The sequence below is a fragment of the Delphinapterus leucas genome, chromosome 7, assembly GCF_059928025.1.
Source record: "Delphinapterus leucas isolate spDelLeu-1000000601 "Yukka" chromosome 7, BTC_Dleu_Yukka2, whole genome shotgun sequence".
Classification (NCBI taxonomy): domain Eukaryota; kingdom Metazoa; phylum Chordata; class Mammalia; order Artiodactyla; family Monodontidae; genus Delphinapterus; species Delphinapterus leucas.
Window position 1 is genome coordinate 69,529,353 of NC_143135.1, and position 18,843 is coordinate 69,548,195.

At 41.4% G+C, this 18,843-nt stretch overlaps 1 protein-coding gene across 1 annotated transcript; it reads right to left on the minus strand.

The window, feature by feature from the left end:
- Positions 1 to 5,320: 5,320 nt before the first annotated feature.
- LOC111167968 (transmembrane 4 L6 family member 1-like) lies at positions 5,321 to 17,586 on the minus strand. The gene is made up of 3 exons (XM_022561379.2): positions 17,476 to 17,586; positions 8,712 to 8,857; positions 5,321 to 5,575 (listed from the first exon to the last, which is right to left on the minus strand). Exons 1-3 carry the CDS (start codon positions 17,536 to 17,538, stop codon positions 5,344 to 5,346), a joined length of 441 nt encoding a protein of 146 aa, XP_022417087.2. The 5' UTR covers positions 17,539 to 17,586; the 3' UTR covers positions 5,321 to 5,343.
- Positions 17,587 to 18,843: the final 1,257 nt, after the last annotated feature.

The following is an 18,843-nucleotide window of genomic DNA, read 5'->3' on the forward strand; positions in this document are numbered from 1 at the left end:
AGTTAAAGATTTAAAAAAATAAATTAATTTATTTAGTTTGGCTGTGTTGGGTCTTCGTTGCTGCGTGCGGGCTTTCTCTAGTTGTGGCGAGCGGGGGCTACTCTTCGTATTGGTGTGCAGGCTTCTCACTGCGGTGGCTTCTCTTGCTGTGGAGCATGAGCTCTAGGCGCACGGGCTTCAGTAGTTGTGACACATGGGCTTAGTTGCTCCACGGCATGTGGGATCTTCCTGGACCAGGGCTCGAACCCGCATCCCCTGCATCGGCAGGCGGACTCTCAACCACTGCGCCACCAGGGAAGCCCTGTCCTTTTTCTGTTCCAGGACCCCATCTAGCATCTGATATTACATTTAGTTGTCATGCCCCCTTGGGCTCCTCTTGGCTGTGACAGTTTCTTAGATTTTCCTTGTTTTTGATGACCTTGACCATTTTGAGGAGTGGTGGTCAGATATTTTGTAGAATGCCCCTCATTTGTTTGTTTGTCTGATATTTTTCTCATAGTTAGAATGGGTTTATGGATTTAGGGAGGTCACACAGCTGAAGTGCCCTTATCATATAATATCAGGAGTACTTGCTATCAACATGATTTATCACTGGTGATGTTAATATCAATTAAAATGTCTCCTGGCCAAAGTGGTATTTTCTAGTTTTCTCCACTCTAAAATTACTTTTCCCCCACCTTCCGTACTCTATTTTTTGGAAGCACAGTCTACACTAAAAGGGGTGGGGTACTGAACTCCATTTCAAAGAGACAGGAGTATCTATATAAATTATTTGAAATTTTTCTCTAAGGAAGATTTGTCTCTTTCTCCCTATTTATTTAATCAATCATTTATTTATATCAGCGTTGACTCATAGATATTTATTTTATATTTGGGTTATACCCTAATACTATGTTATTTATTTTGTTGCTCAATTTGTTTCTGCTTTGGCCCTTGGGAGCCATTTCAGGTTGGCTCCTGTGTCCCCTTGGTTTGTTTATTTTCATGTCCTGCCTTTTGTTTTTTGAGTACTTCCTTGCTTTCTGGCACAGCAATATGCTCCAAGCTCATCTTTATTCTTCATTCTCACCCCTAGAATCAGTCATTTCTTCAAGGAGCCCTAGTTGCTTTCAGTAGAGAATGGCATTAGAAACCAAGACCTTGGCACTGGGTGTGCTCATTGCTACTGGGCTGTCACTGCTTCTAGCTCTCTCAGCAGGAAATATATATGTATAATAACCCATGCATACACACATATTTCTGTATTTATCCATCTGTATCTATGTTAAGCCGAACATGAGTTTATATTGATGTCCTTGACTCTAATCCAGTACTACATGGATTATTCTAGCCTTCCCTCTTTGCTTATCTGTGAGAATTATCCCTATGACAGTGAGAAACCTGGCTCCCACCATCCACCATTCAACTCCATTATATATGCATAGCAGTTTCATAATTGTTATCTCATACCCCTGTGAGAAGCAGTTATAGAGTACAGTGTTTATATACAATTCCCTTTGTCCTTAGCCTTATGGTTTCTAGTCAAATCAAGGTTTCCAAAATTTCCAAAGCTATTTAGGTTAGTTTCATTTTCTTCCCCCCACTCCCTATAGGGCATCTCCCTCCTTTAAAATGATTTCTTCCCATTTGACTTGGGAGAAATACTGGATGTTGGCTTGTCAATGAGCCTTTGAACCATGACGTTTGTCTCAAGTCAGTGTCATAACTATAAGAGCTTTTCACCAGACATGACAGACAGATAAGTGTTCTAGATGATTTTCATAAAATGGTAAAAATCTCTTTTTTCACGTTTTATAATTATAAAAGTCTAAGTGCTCATTCTGGAAAATGTGGGAATTTTTATACTATAGCAAAGTGTAAAGAGTAAAGAATCTCTAAACTCACCATGAAGAGCTATTTTCTTCATATTTCCAGTAACAGATGTACCATGTTATATAAACACTGGAAACATCCAGAATATGGGTTTGGAAAAAGCAGTGTCAGTCAACTCTGATCTGGAAAACGTGGTTCTCTTGAGAAAGAAAGGAACTTAAAAAGATGAGATATGCTTGAAGACACAGAGATTGAAGTGGAAATTACCACCTCCCCTGCTTCTGCCTTACATCTGGGTAGTTGTGCGCTGAAAAAAATTCCCTCCGCTTAAACCCCTTCTTTCGGAACTGAGAGCCCTGTCCATCCCTCCTTTCTCCAGGCACTTCGCTTTGCACATTGTAGGAACTCAGGAAATAATTGTCATGTAGCTGAAGTAGACCTAAGTCAGCCTCAGAAATCAACTGTTTCTATTTACTTTCAGATTTATTTTAATTTATTTTTCATTTGGCAATAAACACTTTTTTAGTGGATTAATCATGACTCATTTTATAGCTGGCCCTACGTTTAAAATGTTGACGCTCTTTCCGCCCTCCAAAGCCCTTGATGGAGCACATTAGCTGAACTCTGTTGCCTTTATGAGCTGGGGTCCACTTTATTAGCCACAGAATGTTTGTAGTTTGGTGTCTTTAACTCCAAGTTCCTTTTACTCACCAAAGGAAGAACCACAAGAGGGACTTTTGCCAGAGGCAGAAAACCTTTCTCCTCTCTTGCTTCAAATCTATCACTTTACACAGAGGGTGTTTTAATGGGAAAAAGCTAATAAAACTTTTCGCTTTGGATTTTTTCCCTCCCAGGGAAATGGTATTTGGGCCATATAGAGCCATTCAATCTGATGGACCAACTGTTTTAAAGACTTCCCCTCCATAAGCCCAGTTTTCTTACAGGGATGACAACCTCAGCATTGTCAGGGCTGAGGGAACAGTCTCGGGGGCCAGTTCAGTTCTGGGCTCATTGCAGGGTTCTGGATACTTCTCTTTCTGGGGGTTGTGTATCTGCTTCGTGTCAGTGGGAGGGCTAAAGGGAAGCTGAAGGAACAGCCTGGGGTAGCAGGGCAGCCGGGCATTTGTGACATCAGCAGGGCCACGTTCAGTTGAGTAGGATAAACGTTTCTGTACAAGGCAGTGGTCCAGCTTGAGTGGGGGTCTGAGATCCAGCCTGTGCCCGGCTCGCGTGCGCCCTCGTGTGGGACTGTGTATGGGTGTCTGAGGGCTGCTGTAACAAACTACGACTAACTGGGTGTCTTAAAACAACAGAAACTTGGGAATTCCCTGGTGGTCCATTGGTTAGGACTCTGTGCTTTCACTGCTGAGGGCAGGGGATCAATCCCTGGTCGTGGAACTAAGATCCTGCAAGCTGCATGGCATGGCCAAAACAAACAAACAGACAAACAAACGACCCCAGAAATGTATCCACTCATGGTTCTGGAGGCTAGAAGTCTGAAATGGAGATGTGGCTGGTCCTGGAGTCTCAGAGGGAGAATCTGCACCATGTCTCTCTCTTAGCTTCTGATGGTTGCCAGCAATCTTTGGCATCACTTGGTTTGTGGCAGCATAACTCCAATTTCTGCCTACATCTTCATGTGGCCTTCTCTGTGCGTGTTAGATTTAGAGTCCACCCTAATCTAGTATGACCTCATTTTAATTAATCACATCAACAAATACCCTATTTCCAAATAAGGTCACTTCTGAGGTTCCTGTTAAATATGAATTCTGGGGGGAACATTATTCCACCCCAAATGGGCACCAACCTGGAGGAGAAGGCACCTTTTAAAAATTTGCCTTTGGCTCTGTTTACTTACCAAGCTATAACATTTGCTTTTTTTCTTATTTGTACAAAGTTGGATATCATTTGTGGAAGCAGTCAGCTATGCAAGATCCACTAGTTTGCAAGCTTCCTGAAGCAGAAACCCTATCTGATGCCTCTTTGGGAACTGCCATGGCTTGTATGGTAGATTGAGTTCTTAAAAGTGTTTGTTTCAAGAAAGACAAATACCATATGATATCACTTGTTTGTGGAATCTAAAAAAATGATACAAGTGGACTTATTTACAAAACAGAAACAGACTCACAGACAGAGAAAACAATCTTATGGTTATCAAAGGGGAGGGATAAATTAGGAGTTTGAGATTAACAGATATACAATACTATCTATAAAATAGATAAACAACAAAGACCTACTGTATAGCACAGGAAACTATATTCAATATCTTAGAATAACCTATAATGGAAAAGAATCTGAAAAAGAATAGATATATGTATAACTGAATCACTTTGCTGTATACCTGAAACTAACACAACATTGTAAATCAACTACACTTCAATAGAAATTAAAAAAAATAAAAAATAAAAATGAATGTCTGCTGCAATGACAGTAAGGAAGCCTGAAAAGAAAACTTCTGATTCCAGCAATTGTAGCAAAACTTTTTTTCTCATTTCAACACAGGTGAGTCGTCCTTAACCTGTCTCATCCCATGTTTTTTCTGCTTCTCTGGTGGTTTGGAAAAGTCTCTTGGATTCTCATGGGTTAAGTGAGGTAGGTTCTACCTCATCACTAAGTGATGCATTCCTTTTCAGAGTGGGCTCCATGGAACATTAACCCCGTTAAAATTTGTTCCAGGAGAAAAGGGTTTTGTGGTCAAATAAGACTTCTGGGAAATCGTGCACTTGCTATTCTCTTCCTGGAAATTAGCTATACACACTGGCTTTGTAGAGGTTCTGACAAGTCCTGCAGTAGAGAAGCCGATTACACTTTGTTTAATCCAGTGTATCTCAAATGAACTTGACCACAGAGTCTCCCCCACCCCTTTTTTGGGGTGTAATGACACCTATTACAATCCACAGAACTAGTCCAGTGGTTTGAGTACCACTGGAGAGAGTGGTCGAGAATATAAATGTTGCAATCAGGCTCAAGTTCAAAACTTAGATTTGCTGACTTCGGACAAGTAACTGAACCTCTCTGAGCCTGAGTTCCTCATCTGTAAGATGACATTATAATGCTTCTTGCTTCGTAGGATTAACTGAAATAACGTAGATAAAGGGTTTAGCACCAGGACTGGGATATAGTAACAACTGAATAAGTTAAGTATCTATTATTATATTATTATTAAAATTTTTTTATTATTTACAGCCCTATGACTTCTTATATTATTCTTAGAGATCATTTGGGGGAAATGACAATCTTGATTCTAGCAAAGAAGATCAAAACTGTTGACTTTTGTAAAAATCAGGGGCTTTTCCTCAGCTTCTCAGAACCCTGGGGATTGATATTCACCGAATCCAGTCCTTCTGAAGCCGGGGAACTCTGCCAATTGGTTGTGACTTCTTAGGCTGGTCATAAGCCAGTTATGGTCACCTGAAAGAAAATTAAGCCCCAAGTGGCAAATGAAGTTCGACATTTCAAAAGGCATTTCCTGGTTACTGGATTACCTCTGAGAGTGTGAGGCTGGGGTGGGAGGGAGATGTGAGAAACAGGTCAGGGGAAATGACTTGAACATTCCTGGGTTCTAGAAGCACCAACCTGTCCTTTTCGGACGCATGTACCACAGAAGATATCACAGAGTCCACTGATGACTTGGCTGAGGCAAAGGACAGCTTCTACCACGCCGATCCCCAGCAGGATGGAGAACAAGACCACGTTCCAGAGGACGATGTGCTCAGGCTCTTGGCAGTTAGCCCAGGTGGGTTGGTTGAGTAAGTAGCTGTTCCTGCCAGGACAGGGGAGACAATTAGCCTGGTTTGAGAGCCAGGAAAGGTAGAGAGCTGCCATTTACAAGCATGTGAGAGGCACTAGTCTATTACATTGCTCTCATCTTCATAGAATAGTACATTCATGACTGCCCATTGGTCGAGGGTCGAACACACCATCTTTCACTGTAACAGCACAGCATCTGAGCAAGGCATTGTGGGTACCGACATAGCCACACAAGGGAGCACAGGAAGAAGCGGGAAATTGTGTGGTGCAAGATTTGAACTGCTCTAAAGATCTCAGGGGCGGTAAGGATTGGTTAAGAGCTCGGGCTCTGAAGTCCCACAGACCCAGATCCTAACTCCAGCTTCTTCACTAGGAGGTTCTTGATAAGCTTTGTCAGGGAGGGATAAAATGTCCCCCTCTACATATCTTGAGTTCTTGTGGCTGGACTAATAATAAAATTGACACAACACAGATTAACAGGAGAAAGAGAAACAAAACTTAATGCATGCCCCTGGAGGTCTCGTAGAAATGAGACCTAAAGTAGTGGCCAAAGGAGGCAGGTTTTTTTTTTGCCCACACCCCGCGCAGCATGTGGGACTTTAGTTCCCCAGCCAGGGATTGAAGCCGGGCCCTCAGCATTGAGAGCACAGAGTCCTAACCACTGGACCACCAGGGAATTCCCCAAAGGAGGCAGCTTTTACACTCTTCAGACAAAGAAACAATACATTTGTGAGGAATCGACAGGACAAAGAAACCTAGGTTTGGGTGCTTAATTAGTAAAGAATCTAAACAGTTCGAGCTTGGTAGTAAATTAAGAAAGTAACAAGGCCTGTTCATATAGACTCCTTGGCCCTGAACTCTCTGTCTTTGGCAATAAGGGTGTCCTTTTAGCCCCTGATGTAGGGAGTGCACCTTTCACATGAGAGATTTATTTCCTGCTTTCAGGGAGACAAGAGAGGAGGGTCAGAATGGGCTTCTTGCGTCATCTCTTTCTTAAGCAACTTTCACTCAAAATAATCAATGTACCATTGATTGATATACGTGTCAATGTACAGCCTTCCCTGGCCCCAATAGTTTCCTAAGTGTTTCTGTATATCAGCTTCCTTATATGTAAAACGGGGCTAAAAAATAACATCAATACCATCGAGTGGGTTGGGAGGATTAGATATTAGCACAGTGTCTGCCATGCAGTAGGCACTGTAGGCAATATATTTATAATTATTATCATAAAACGGGGAGGTCTAGAGGTTTAGAGTAGCTGGACAGGGTTTCGTGAGGGAAGGATGGAGTCACCTGGCCTTGAAGGAGGTAGCAGCCAGTGCATTATAAGAGGAAACAGCAGGCAAGCAAAAACTCTAAGGAATATTTGGAATCAGAGGGTTCTAGCTGGACAAAGAGAAAATGGAATAGGTTTTCAGGCCCTGTTTCATAGTTATATACTATTTGGTATCTCTGCCTTTAAATCTCTGCCTTCACCCATATCCACACTCGTCTATTGAGTTCTCAGTGAGATTGCAAGTTCCTTAAATGTAAAGATTTCTTGGCCTTAATGAGTACTTTTACATTTTACAAAGCCCCTCTGGCTCATCTACAGCGAAAGGATTGAAGGGGAAAATGGAGCTGGGATGCTTGCTGGAGGGCTGGTGTAGACACGGAAGCAAAGGGTGCTGCAGATTTGGAACAGGGTGATGACAGACTAGGCGAAGAGCAGCGGCCAGATTCAAGGTGCACTGGTGAGGTAGAACTCACAGGATTTGGTGGTGGATTGAACTTGGGGTGCAGAAGGGAGAATAATCAGTGACTCACAGGTTTTGGGTGCCATCTAATGGGCTGGGGATGACAGAGAGGAAATTGGCAAGGGAACATCAAGGGTTTGGACATATAAGTATTGAAATGATCTGAAATTCGCAAGAGGAAATTTCAAAGAGGTGATTTGGTATCTGAGTCAGGAATTCAGAAGAAAGATCTGGGCTAGAGATAGACATTTGGGGATTATTTATATGGGTAGATGGAGGGTTCGGAAAGCCATGGGGATGGATGAGCTCTACCAGGGAGAGAACGTGAAATGAGAGGAGAAGCAGTGTCTTTCTCAATCATTGGTGCTTGGTTTCTTTCCTTATTCCTTTAGGAAAATCAGTGGGCATCACGGGGCCTGCCATTTAAGGATATCTGTGCAACCCTGCAGCGTAAACCCTGACAGTTGGTTTTTCTTTTTGTAATGCAAGTGCCTGATTTAAGCTTTGATTGTGAGGCATCCGCTTCAAAGAGGGCTATCTCAGATAAACACAGTGCCAGCTTCACACCTAGGTAAAAGCCTGACTGAGGCTCCTTTGTTTTAGCGATCTTGGTTGATTTCAATAACCGACCTTTTGGGCCCTTATTTTTTCTATTCCTGTGCTTTAAATTCCTGCTTTTATGTTGTAAGTTCATCATTAAAGAGTGAGCCTTCGAAACCCTAGACCCCCAGCCTCAAACCCAATAAAAGCAGAACCCCAGGCCCACACACTTGCACTCCCTACCCCGCCATCTCCCCTCCCCCCGACCTTGCTGTGTGACCCCAGGTGTGCGGTGTAATTTCCAGGTCCTGTATGTAAGAAATCTTTATTTTTTCAAAGTTTCTTGACGGTTATTGCTAAAGGGCATCTTGCAATCATAATAAGAACCACAAGGACTGGTCCAGCCACAACACTGCTTATTGATAGGCTGAGATTGTCACAAAACAAACCCCAAATTTGACTATTGTCTCCCCAATTAGACTGTGAACAGGCAAGGTGTAAATAGGCAAGTGGTCTTATCCATCTTTTGGAATCCCTTCTCTTATCACAGCGCCTAGTCAGTACTAAGCAAGCCCTCAGCACGTGCTCACCTGTGTTTAATAATGGGGGAAAATGAAGGTATTGTACTGAATACCTTGGGTGAACTGCTTAATTCATGGGCACACCTTGCCTTGGCCAGTCACCTCTAGAGATTGGTGATTTGGGAATAAATGTGTCAATCTGGTACAGAGAGAGGAGCAAGACACCAAGTATGAATGGAGGCACCTGGCCCCACTACTGCATAGTCAATTCTCAGAGCACACACTCTTTGTGGTCACCACGGTATCATCTTTAGATGTTAGACACAGACCCAAGGCCATAAATGCTACTCACTCCAGGGAGTAATTCCTGAACGGGTAGGTGTAGTTTCCACTGCCTGTGTCACAGAGGGGGCCACTGAGCAAACCCAGTGAAGAAATGACCACACAATACACGGCGCCCACAGTGCCCTGTACGGCCAGGAGCACAGGGAACAGCATCTGCAATGGAACAGAATCAGAAATTCAGTGCAGCAATGCAGAGGGAGGTGGTGGTCCTTTTGAAAGATCCATCCTGAGTTTCCTGGCAAATTGAAGAGGGGAATTGATCTGGTGGGCATCCTTGTTTTGCTTCCCAAATGCACACAAAAAATGGGGGCACTAGAGCTGAGAAGACCTATGTCCATTCATCTGCTCCATTTGCAATTATTATTTTTTTAAACATCTTTATTGGAGTATAATTGCTTTACAATGTTGTGTTAGTTTCTGCTGTATAACAAAGTGAATCAGCTATACATATACATATATCCCCATATCCCCTTCCTCTTGCGTTTCCCTCCCAACCTCCCTATCCCACCCCTCAAGGTGGTCACAAAGCATGGAGCTGATCTCCCTGTGCTATGTGGCTGCTTCCTACTAGCTATCTATTTTACATTTGGTAGTGTATATATGTCCATGCCACTCTCTCACTTTGTCCCAGCTTACCCTCCTCCCTCCCCATGTCCTCAAGTCCATTCTCTACCTTTGCGTCTTTATTCCTGTCCTGCCCCTAGGTTCTTCAGAACCTTTTCTTTTTTTTTTTTTTTTAGATTCCATATATATGTGTTAGCATATGGTATTTGTTTTTCTCTTTCTGACTTACTTCACTCTGTATAACAGACTCTAGGTCCATCCACCTCACTACAAATAACTCAATTTCATTTCATTTTATGGCTCAGTAATATTCCATTGTATATATGTGTCACATGTTCTTCATCCATTCATCTGTCGATGGACACTTAGGTTGCTTCCATGTCCTGGCTATTGTAAGTAGTGCTGCATGAACATTGTGGTACATGACTCTTTTTGAATTATGGTTTGCTCAGGGTATATGCCCAGTAGTGGGATTACAGGGTCATATGGCAATTCTATTTTTAGTTTTTTAAAGAACCTCCATACTGTTCTCCATAGTGACTGTATCAATTCACATTCCCACCAACAGTGCAAGAGGGTTCCCTTTTCTCCATACCCTCTCCAGCATTTATTGTTTGTAGATTTTTTGATGATGGCCATTCTGAACAGTGTGAGGTGACACCTCATTGTAGTTTTGATTTTCATTTCTCTGATGATTAGTGATGTTGAGCATCCTGTCATGTGTTTGTTGGCAATCTGTATGTCTTCTTTGGAGAAATGTCTATTTAGGTCTTCTGCCCATTTTTGGATTGGGTTGTTTGTTTCTTTGATATTGAGCTGCATGAGCTGTTTATATATTTTGGAGATTAATCCTTTGTCCATTGATTCGTTTGCAAATATTTTGTCCCATTCTGAGGGTTGTCTTTTTGTCTTGTTTATGGTTTCCTTTGCTGTGCAAAAGCTTTGAAGTTTCATTAGGTCCCATTTGTTTATTTTTGTTTTTATTTCCATTACTCTAGGAGGTGGATCAAAAAAGATCTTGCTGTGATTTATGTCAAAGAGTGTTCTTCCTATGTTTTCCTCTAAGAGTATTATAGTGTTCGATCTTACATTTAGGTCTTGAATCCATTTTGAGTTTATTTTTGTGTACGATGTTAGGGAGTGTTCTAATTTCATTCTTTTACATGTAGCTGTCCAGTTTTCCCAGCACCACTTATTGAAGAGACTGTCTTTTCTCTGTTGTATATCTTTGCCTCCTTTGTCATAGATTAGTTGACCAAAGGTGCATGGGTTTATCTCTGGGCTTTCTATCTTGTTCCATTGATCTATGTTTCTGTTTTTGTGCCAGTACCATATTGTCTTGATTACTGTAGCTTTGTAGTATATTCTGAAGTCAGGGAGTCTGATTCCTCCAGCTCCATTTTTTTCCCCTCAAGACTGCTTTGGCTATTCAGGGTCTTTTGTGTCTCCATACAAATTTTAAGATGATTTGTTCTAGTTCCGTAAAAAATGCCATTGGTAATTTGATAGGGATTGCATTGAATCTGTAGATTGCTTTGGGTAGTATAGTCAGTTTCACAATATTGATTCTTCCAATCCAAGAACATGGTATATCTCTGCATCTGTTGGTATTATCTTTAACTTCTTTCATCAGTGTCTTATAGTTTTCTGCATACAGGTCTTTTGTCTCCCTAGGTAGGTTTATTCCTAGGTATTTTATTCTTTTTGTTGCAGTGGTAAATGGGAGTGTTTCCATAATTTCTCTTTCAGATTTTCCATCATTAGTGTATAGGAATGCAAGAGATTTCTGTGCATTAATGTTGTATCCTGCAACTTTACCAAATTCATTGATTAGCTCTAATAGTTTTCTGGTGGCATTTTTAGGATTCTCTATGTATAGTATCATGTCATCTGCAAACAGTGACAGTTTTACTTCTTCTTTTCCAATTTGTATTCCTTTTATTTCTTTTTCTTCTCTGATTGCCATGGCTAGGACTTCCAAAACTTTGTTGAATAATAGTGGTGAGAGTGTCTCATTCCTGATCTTAGAGGAAACGCTTTCAGTGTTTCACCATTGAGAATGATGTTTGCTGTGAGTTTGTCATATATGGCCTTTATTATGTTGAGGTAAGTTCCCTCTTTGCCCACTTTCTGGAGAGTTTTTATCATAAATCGGTGTTCAATTTTGTCAAAAGCTTTTTCTGCATCTATTGAGATGATCATATAGATTTTACTCTTCAATTTGTTAATAAGGTGTATCACATTGATTCATTTGTGTATATTGAAGAATCCTTACAACCCTGGGATAAATCCCACTTTATCGTGGTGTATGATTCTTTTAATGTGTTGTTGGATTTTGTTTGCTAGTATTTTGTTGAGGATTTTTGCATCTATATTCATCGGTATCTTTGTCTGGTTTTGGTATCAGGGTGATGGTGGCCTCATAGAATGAGTTTGGGAGTGTTCCTTCCTCTGCAAGTTGTCGGAAGAGTTTGAGAAGGATGGGTGTTAGCTCTTCTCTAAATGTTTGATAGAATTCACCTGTGAAGCCATCTGGTCCTGGACTTTTGTTTGTGGGAAGATTTTTAATCACAGTTTCAATTTCATTCCTTGTGATTGGTCTGTTCATATTTTCTGTTTCTTCCTGGTTCAATCTTGGAAGGTTATACCTTTCTAAGAATTTGTCCATTTCTTCCAGGTTGTTCATTTTGTTGGCATAGAGTTGCTGGTAGTAGTCTCTTAGGATGCTTTGTATTTCTGCGATGTCTGTTGTAACTTCTCCTTCTTCATTTCTAATTTTATTGATTTGGGTCCTCTCCCTCTTTTTCTTGATGAGTCTGGCTAATCGTTTATCTATTTTGTTTATCTTCTCAAAGAACCATCTTTTAGTTTTATTGATCTTTGCTATTGTTTTCTTTGTTTCTATTTGATTTATTTCTGCTCTGATCTTTGTGATTTCTTTCCTTCTGCTAACTTTGGGTGTTTTTTTTTTGTTTGTTTGTTCTTTCTCTAGTTCCTTTAGGTGTAAGGTTAGATTGTTTAATTGAGATTTTTCTTGTTTCTTGAGGTAGGCTTGTATAGCTATAAACTTCCCTCTTAGAACTGCTTTTGCTGCATCCCATAGGTTTTGGATCATCGTGTTTTCATTGTCATGTGTCTCTAGGTATTTTTTGATTTCCTGTTTGATTTCTTCAGTGATCACTTGGTTATTTAGCAATGTATTGTTTAGCCTCCATGTGTTTGTGTTTTTTATGTTTTTTTCCCTGTAATTCATTTCTAATCTCACATAGCACTGTGGTCAGAAAAGATGCTTGATATGATTTCAATTTTCTTAAACTTACTGAGGCTTGTTCTGTGACCCAAGATGTGATCTATCCTGGAGAATGTTCCATGCGCACTTGAGAAGAAAGTGTAATCTGCTGTTTTTGGATGGAATGTCCTATAAATATCAATTAAATCTATCTGGTCTATTGTGTTATTTAAAGCTTCTCTTTCCTTATTAGTTACCTGTTTGGATGATCTGTCCATTGGTGTAAGTGAGGTGTTAAAGTTCCCCACTATTATTGTGTTACTGTCGATTTCCTCTTTTATAGCTGTTAGCAGTTGCCTTATGTATTGAGGTGGTCCTATGTTGGGTGCATATATATTTATAATTGTTATATCTTCTTCTTGGATTGATCCCTTGATCATTATGTAGTATCCTTCCTTGTCTCTTGTAACATTCTTTATTTTAAAATCTATTTTATCTGATATGAGTATAGCTACTCCAGCTTTCTTTTGATTTCCATTTGCATGTAATATCTTTTTCCATCCCCTCACTTTCAGTCTGTATGTGTTCCTAGGTCTGAAGTGGGTCTCTTGTAGACAGCATATATATGGGTCTTGTTTTTGTATCCATTCAGCAAGCCTGTGTCTTTTGGTTGGAGCATTTACCCCATTCACATTTGAGGTAATTATCGATATGTATGTTCCTATGACCATTTTCTTAATTGTTTTGGGTTTTTTTTTGTAGGTCCTTTTCTTCTCTTGTGTTTCCGACTTAGAGACGTTCCTTTAGCATTTGTTGTAGAGCTGGTTTGGTGGTGCTGAATTCTCTCAGCTTTTGCTTGTCTGTAAAGCTTTTGATTTCTCCATCAAATCTGAATGAGATCCTTGCTGGGTAGAGTAATCTTGGTTGTAGGTTCTTCCCTTTCATCACTTTAATTATATCATGCCACTCCCTTCTGGCTTGTAGAATTTCTGCTGATAAATCAGCTGTTAACCTTATGGGAATTCCCTTGTATGTTATTTGTTGTTTTTCCCTTGCTGCTTTCAATAATTTTTCTTTGTCTTTAATTTTTGCCAATTAGATTCCTATGTGTCTCGGCGTGTTTCTCCTTGGGTTTATCCTGTATAGGACCCTCTGCACTTCCTGGACTTGGGTGGCTATTTCCTTTCCCATGTTAGGGAAGTTTTTGATTATAATCTCTTCAAATATTTTCTCTGGTCCTTTCTATCTCTCTTCTTCTGGGACCCCTATAATGCAAATGTTGTTGCATTTAATGTTGTCCCAGAGGTCTCTTAGCTGTCTTCATTTCTCTTCATTCTTTTTTCTTTATTCTGTTCTGCAGCAGTGAATTCCACCATTCTGTCTTCCAGATCACTTATCCGTTCATCTGCCTCAGTTATTCTGATATTGATTCCTCTCGTGTATTTTTCATTTCAGTTATTGTATTGTTCATCTCTGTTTGTTTGTTCTTTAATTCTTCTAGGTCTTTGTTAAACATTTCTTGCAGCTTCTCGATCTTTGCCTGCAGTCTTTTTCCGAGGTCCTGGATCATCTTCACTATCATTCTGAATTCTTTTTCTGGAAGGTTGCCTACGTCCACTTTATTTAGTTGTTTTTCTGGGGTTTTATCTTGTTCCTTCGTCTGGTATATAGCCCTCTGCCTTTTCATCTTGTCTATCTTTCTGTGAATGTGGTTTTTGTTTCACAGGCTGCAGGATTGTAGTTCTTCTTGCTTCTGCTGTCTGCCCTCTGGTGGATGAGGCTATCTAAGAGTCTTGATGGGAGGGACTGGTGGTGGGTAGAGCTGACTCTAAGAGTTTTATAGTGTCTGGCCTTACATTTAGGTCTTTAATTCATTTTGTGTTTATTTTTGTGTATGGTGTTAGGGAGTGTTCTAATTTCATTCTTTGACATGCAGCTGTCCAGTTTTCCTAGCACCACTTATTGAAGAGGCTGTCTTTTCTCCATTGTATATTCTTGCCTCCTTTATCAAAGATAAGGTGACCATATGTGCGTGGGTTTATCTCTGGGCTTTCTGTCCTGTTCCATTGAACTATATTTCTGTTTTTGTGTGAGTAGCATACTGTCTTGATTACTGTGGCTTTGTAGTATTGTCTGAAGTCAGGGAGCCTGATTCCTCCAGCTCCGTTTTGCTTTCTCAAGATTGCTTTGGCTATTCGGGGTCTTTTGTGCTTCCATACAAATTGTGAAATCTTTTGTTCTAGTTCTGTGAAAAATGCCATTTGTTGTTTGATAGGGATTGCATTGTATCTGTAAGTTGCCTTGGGTATTATAGGCATTTTCAGAATGTTGCTTCTTCAAATCCAAGAACATGGTATATCTCTCAATCTGTTTGTATCGTCTTTAATTTCTTTCATCAGTGTCTTATAGTTTTCTGCATACAGGTCTTTTGTCTCCTTCGGTAGGTTTACTCCTAGGTATTTTATTCTTTTTGTTGCAAAGGTAAATGGGAGTGTTTCCTTAATTTCTCTTTCAGATTTTTCATTATTAGTGTATAGGAATGTAAGAGATTTCTGTGCATTAATTTTGTGTCCTGCTACTTTACCAAATTCATTGATTAGCTCTAGTAGTTTTCTGGTAGCATTTTTAGGATCCTCTATGTGTAGTACCATGTTATCTGCAAACAATGACAGTTTTACTTCTTCTTTTCCAGTTCGGATTCCTTTTATTTCTTTTTCTTCTCTGATTGCCGTGGCTAGGACTTCCAAAACTTTGTTGAATAATAGTGGTGGGAGTGGACATCATTGTCTCGTTCCTGATCTTAGAGGAAATGGTTTCAGTTTTTCACCATTGAGGATGATGTTGGCTGTGGGTTTGTCGTATATGGCCTTTATTATGTTCAGGTAGGTTCCCTCTATGCCTACTTTCTACAGGGTTTTTATCATACATGGGTGTTCCATTTGCAATTGTAACGAATGAAATCACACACTACAAAATTGTGAGCAGGAAATGTAACTTATTCATCACTGAACTCTTAGAGCCTACACACTGCCTGGCACATATTATAGGTGTGCTTCCAGTCTCCTAGTCTGCACTCACAGCAGACATCAGTTATTGATCTCAGTACTCTTCCCCCAGAAGAAAAAGCACCACAGTCCTCAAAACAGAGGAACTGACCGATTGGTATTGGCTTTGTTTGAAACCTAAATGAAACCTACTTGCCATCCTGGTGGTGGGTGTTCAGTAAGTATTGTATGATTGGATGAATAAATGAATAATCATTTTTCTAATGCCTGAGTCAGCGATCAACACAGGGCCTTGTACTGTGTACAAACTCCATAAACGTGTTGGCTGACTGGGTGAATGAGTGTGACAGCGAGGCAAGTGTCTGGGACAGGTGACCTCCTGGCATATTAGCGCATTAAATTGGGGCAAAGCTGAGGGACTAGTTTGCTTCAAAACATGAGCTCTTATTCCTGACACGTCCATGTTGTGTCTTTCTTACCACAGGAAGTGAGGGAGGGCCTGGCTGGAGTTGAATGGAATGACTCAGGGAGCTCCTTGGAGATGGTCCTCAAATGACCTGGTGGCCAAGGTCTCTGTGGAGGGTCTGACTGGGGACTGCAAGGGTTGGGAGAGGGGACTCTGGGAGTAGAAAAGAAGTGAGACAGTGTATGAACTAGGAGTATAAGACCAGTGAACAGCTTGCTGTGAGCAGGGACCTTGGTAAGCAGGTTTGTATGTGGGAAAGAGCACGATCTTGGGGGTCAGGAGACCAAGATGAGTCCCAGCTCAGCCAGACCTGCCTTCACTGGGTGTGTCTTGAGAGCCGACCATGTGTCAGGCATCTGGGAGTACGTAGATGATAACTGTGGACCTTGCCTTGAAGAAAGCAGCTTATATTCTTCCTGGAGTTGCGTAAATAGTCCTATATGTCCATTCCAGCTCTAAGATTACAGCCATGCGAATCTGGGCAGGCCACTCAGCCTCTCTGGGGATTTTCTTTCCTATTCATCAAATGTAGACAAGTTTGTAAAATTTGTGGTGACAGTTCCATTGGTTTCTTCCAGCAGTGTTGGGCAGTGGAAAGAGCAGTGGTATGAGGGCCACATGTCAGGAACAAGACACAAATACATAATGGATACACTTACAGAGTGTCAGCCTTCTGTTCTTCATGGGGCGACTGTAAGAGAGTATCTGTGAAAGAGTTTTTGACAGTAAAATCTCCAATTCCCTTCTTGCTGAAATCCCAGTTCTAGGATGTGTTAATTTACTGGCTGTTAGGGAAATAAGAAAGCCAGAGGATGGAGGGTCCTAGACCTTCCCACAGACAGACAGACTGATAGAAACAACCAACCAAACCCTGGCAGGCTGGTCCACCAGCGCTCACAGGCTTTGTGTGTTAACGGCTCTCTTTATACCCTCTCCAGGCTCATTCTTCCCGGGATCTCATGCAACAACCCTCATCACTGTTGGAGAGAGCCCTGCATAATATCACTGTACTTTAAAAGGAAGTATTAGTCATTTAGATGTGGAATTTAAAAAATAATACAAGTGGATATATATGCAGAACAGAAACAGACTCACAGATACAGAAAACAAACTCATGGTTACCAAAGGGGAGAGGGAAGGGGAGTGGGACAAATTAGGCATATGGGATTAACAGATACAAACTATTATGTATAAAATAGATAACCAACAAAGATATACTATATAGCACAAGGAATTATACCCATGATCTTGTAATAACCTGTAATGGAGTATAATCTGCAAAAATACTGAATCACTATGCTCCACACCTGAAACTAACACAATATTGTAAATCAACTATACTTCAATAAAACTAAATAAATGAAAGGAGGGTATTAGAAGTACTAGGCTATGGTCAATGGGTTAATAGTCTGGCCTTCAGAAGAGAGAAAGCTTGCAGCCTGGGAAGTAAGCCCTTTTGGGGGTATGGGTGGGAGTCGAAACATTCTGTAGACCCCACAGTACTTACCCCACATCTGTGAGCACAGCAGTCCTCTCCACCTCCCCTCAACATTATCAGTGCTGGCACCATAACCTGTAGCAAAGAAGATGCTCTTGTAATGAAGGGAATGTTACCATTTTGGAACAAAGTTCCAAAACTCAAGCTACTTAAAAATGTCTAATGATTCCTCATTGCCTGTAGGACACAACACACGTCCTGGACGTTGTACGTGAGCCCTCACGCCCTGCTCCTGACCTGCCACCAGAGCCTCACCTCTCCTCCATAGAGACCTCTTGACACACCACCTTATGGTCCCCCAGGAGACACCCAGGGACCTTCCTGCCTCTGGGCTTTTGAATATGCCCTTCACCCTTTGCCATCAGATAAACTCCTATTCACCTGCAAAGGGTCAGTTCAAATGTTATCTTTTGTACTAGGCTGAATAAAAAGGCTCCCCCCGCCCCCGCCCTGCCAAAGATATATTCACTTCTGAATCCTGGGACCTGTGAATATCACCTTATATGACAAAAGATATGATTGAGTTGGGATCTTTATTATCTATTTATTTACTTAGTTTTGACTGCCTTGGGTCTTCGTTGTGGTGTGTGGGCTTTTTACTGCGGTGGCTTCTCTTGTTGCAGAGCACAGGCTCAGTAGTTGTGGCACACGGGCTTAGTTGCTCTGCGGCATGTGGGATCTTCCCAGACCAGGGCTCGAACCCGTGTCCCCTGCATTGGCAGGCGGATTCTTAACCACTGCACCACCAGGGAAGTCCCTGAGTTGGGAATCTTAACAGGAGGAGTTTATCCTGGATTATCTGGGTGAGCCCTAAATGCAATCACATGTATCCCTATAAGAGAGAAGCAGAAGGAGTTCTGAGAGACACACAGAGGAGAAGGTGATATGGAGACAGAGACTGGAGTAATGTCTTTACAAGCCAAAGAATGCCAACAGCCACCAGAAGCTGCAAGAGGCAAGGAATGATTTTCCCTTACAGCTGAGAACAGGGGGCCCCGCCAACACATTCACTGAGAGCTTCTGGCCTCCAGAACTGTGAGAGAATACATTTCTGATGTTTTAAGCCACCAAGTTTGTGGTAATTTATTACAGCAGCTATGGGAAGCCAATACATCTCCTCTTTGTGCTGTTCAGTGACCCCCCCTTATCCACCCCCCTTCCAGTCACTCCATCCTGTCGCACTGAGCGTGCTCATTCTCCTTTTACCACTGGGTTCTGAGTGCTGGTTCAGCAGCGTCTCCCACGGTGCCCCACATGGAATCAGGACCCAGTGGTATGGTGGTGAAATCTATGATGACATTTCGCCATGTTTCTTCTGGCACTGTGGGGTAGGAGGAAGGTAGGGGCGTGATAGGGCCATGGGTCAGGAGCAAGAAA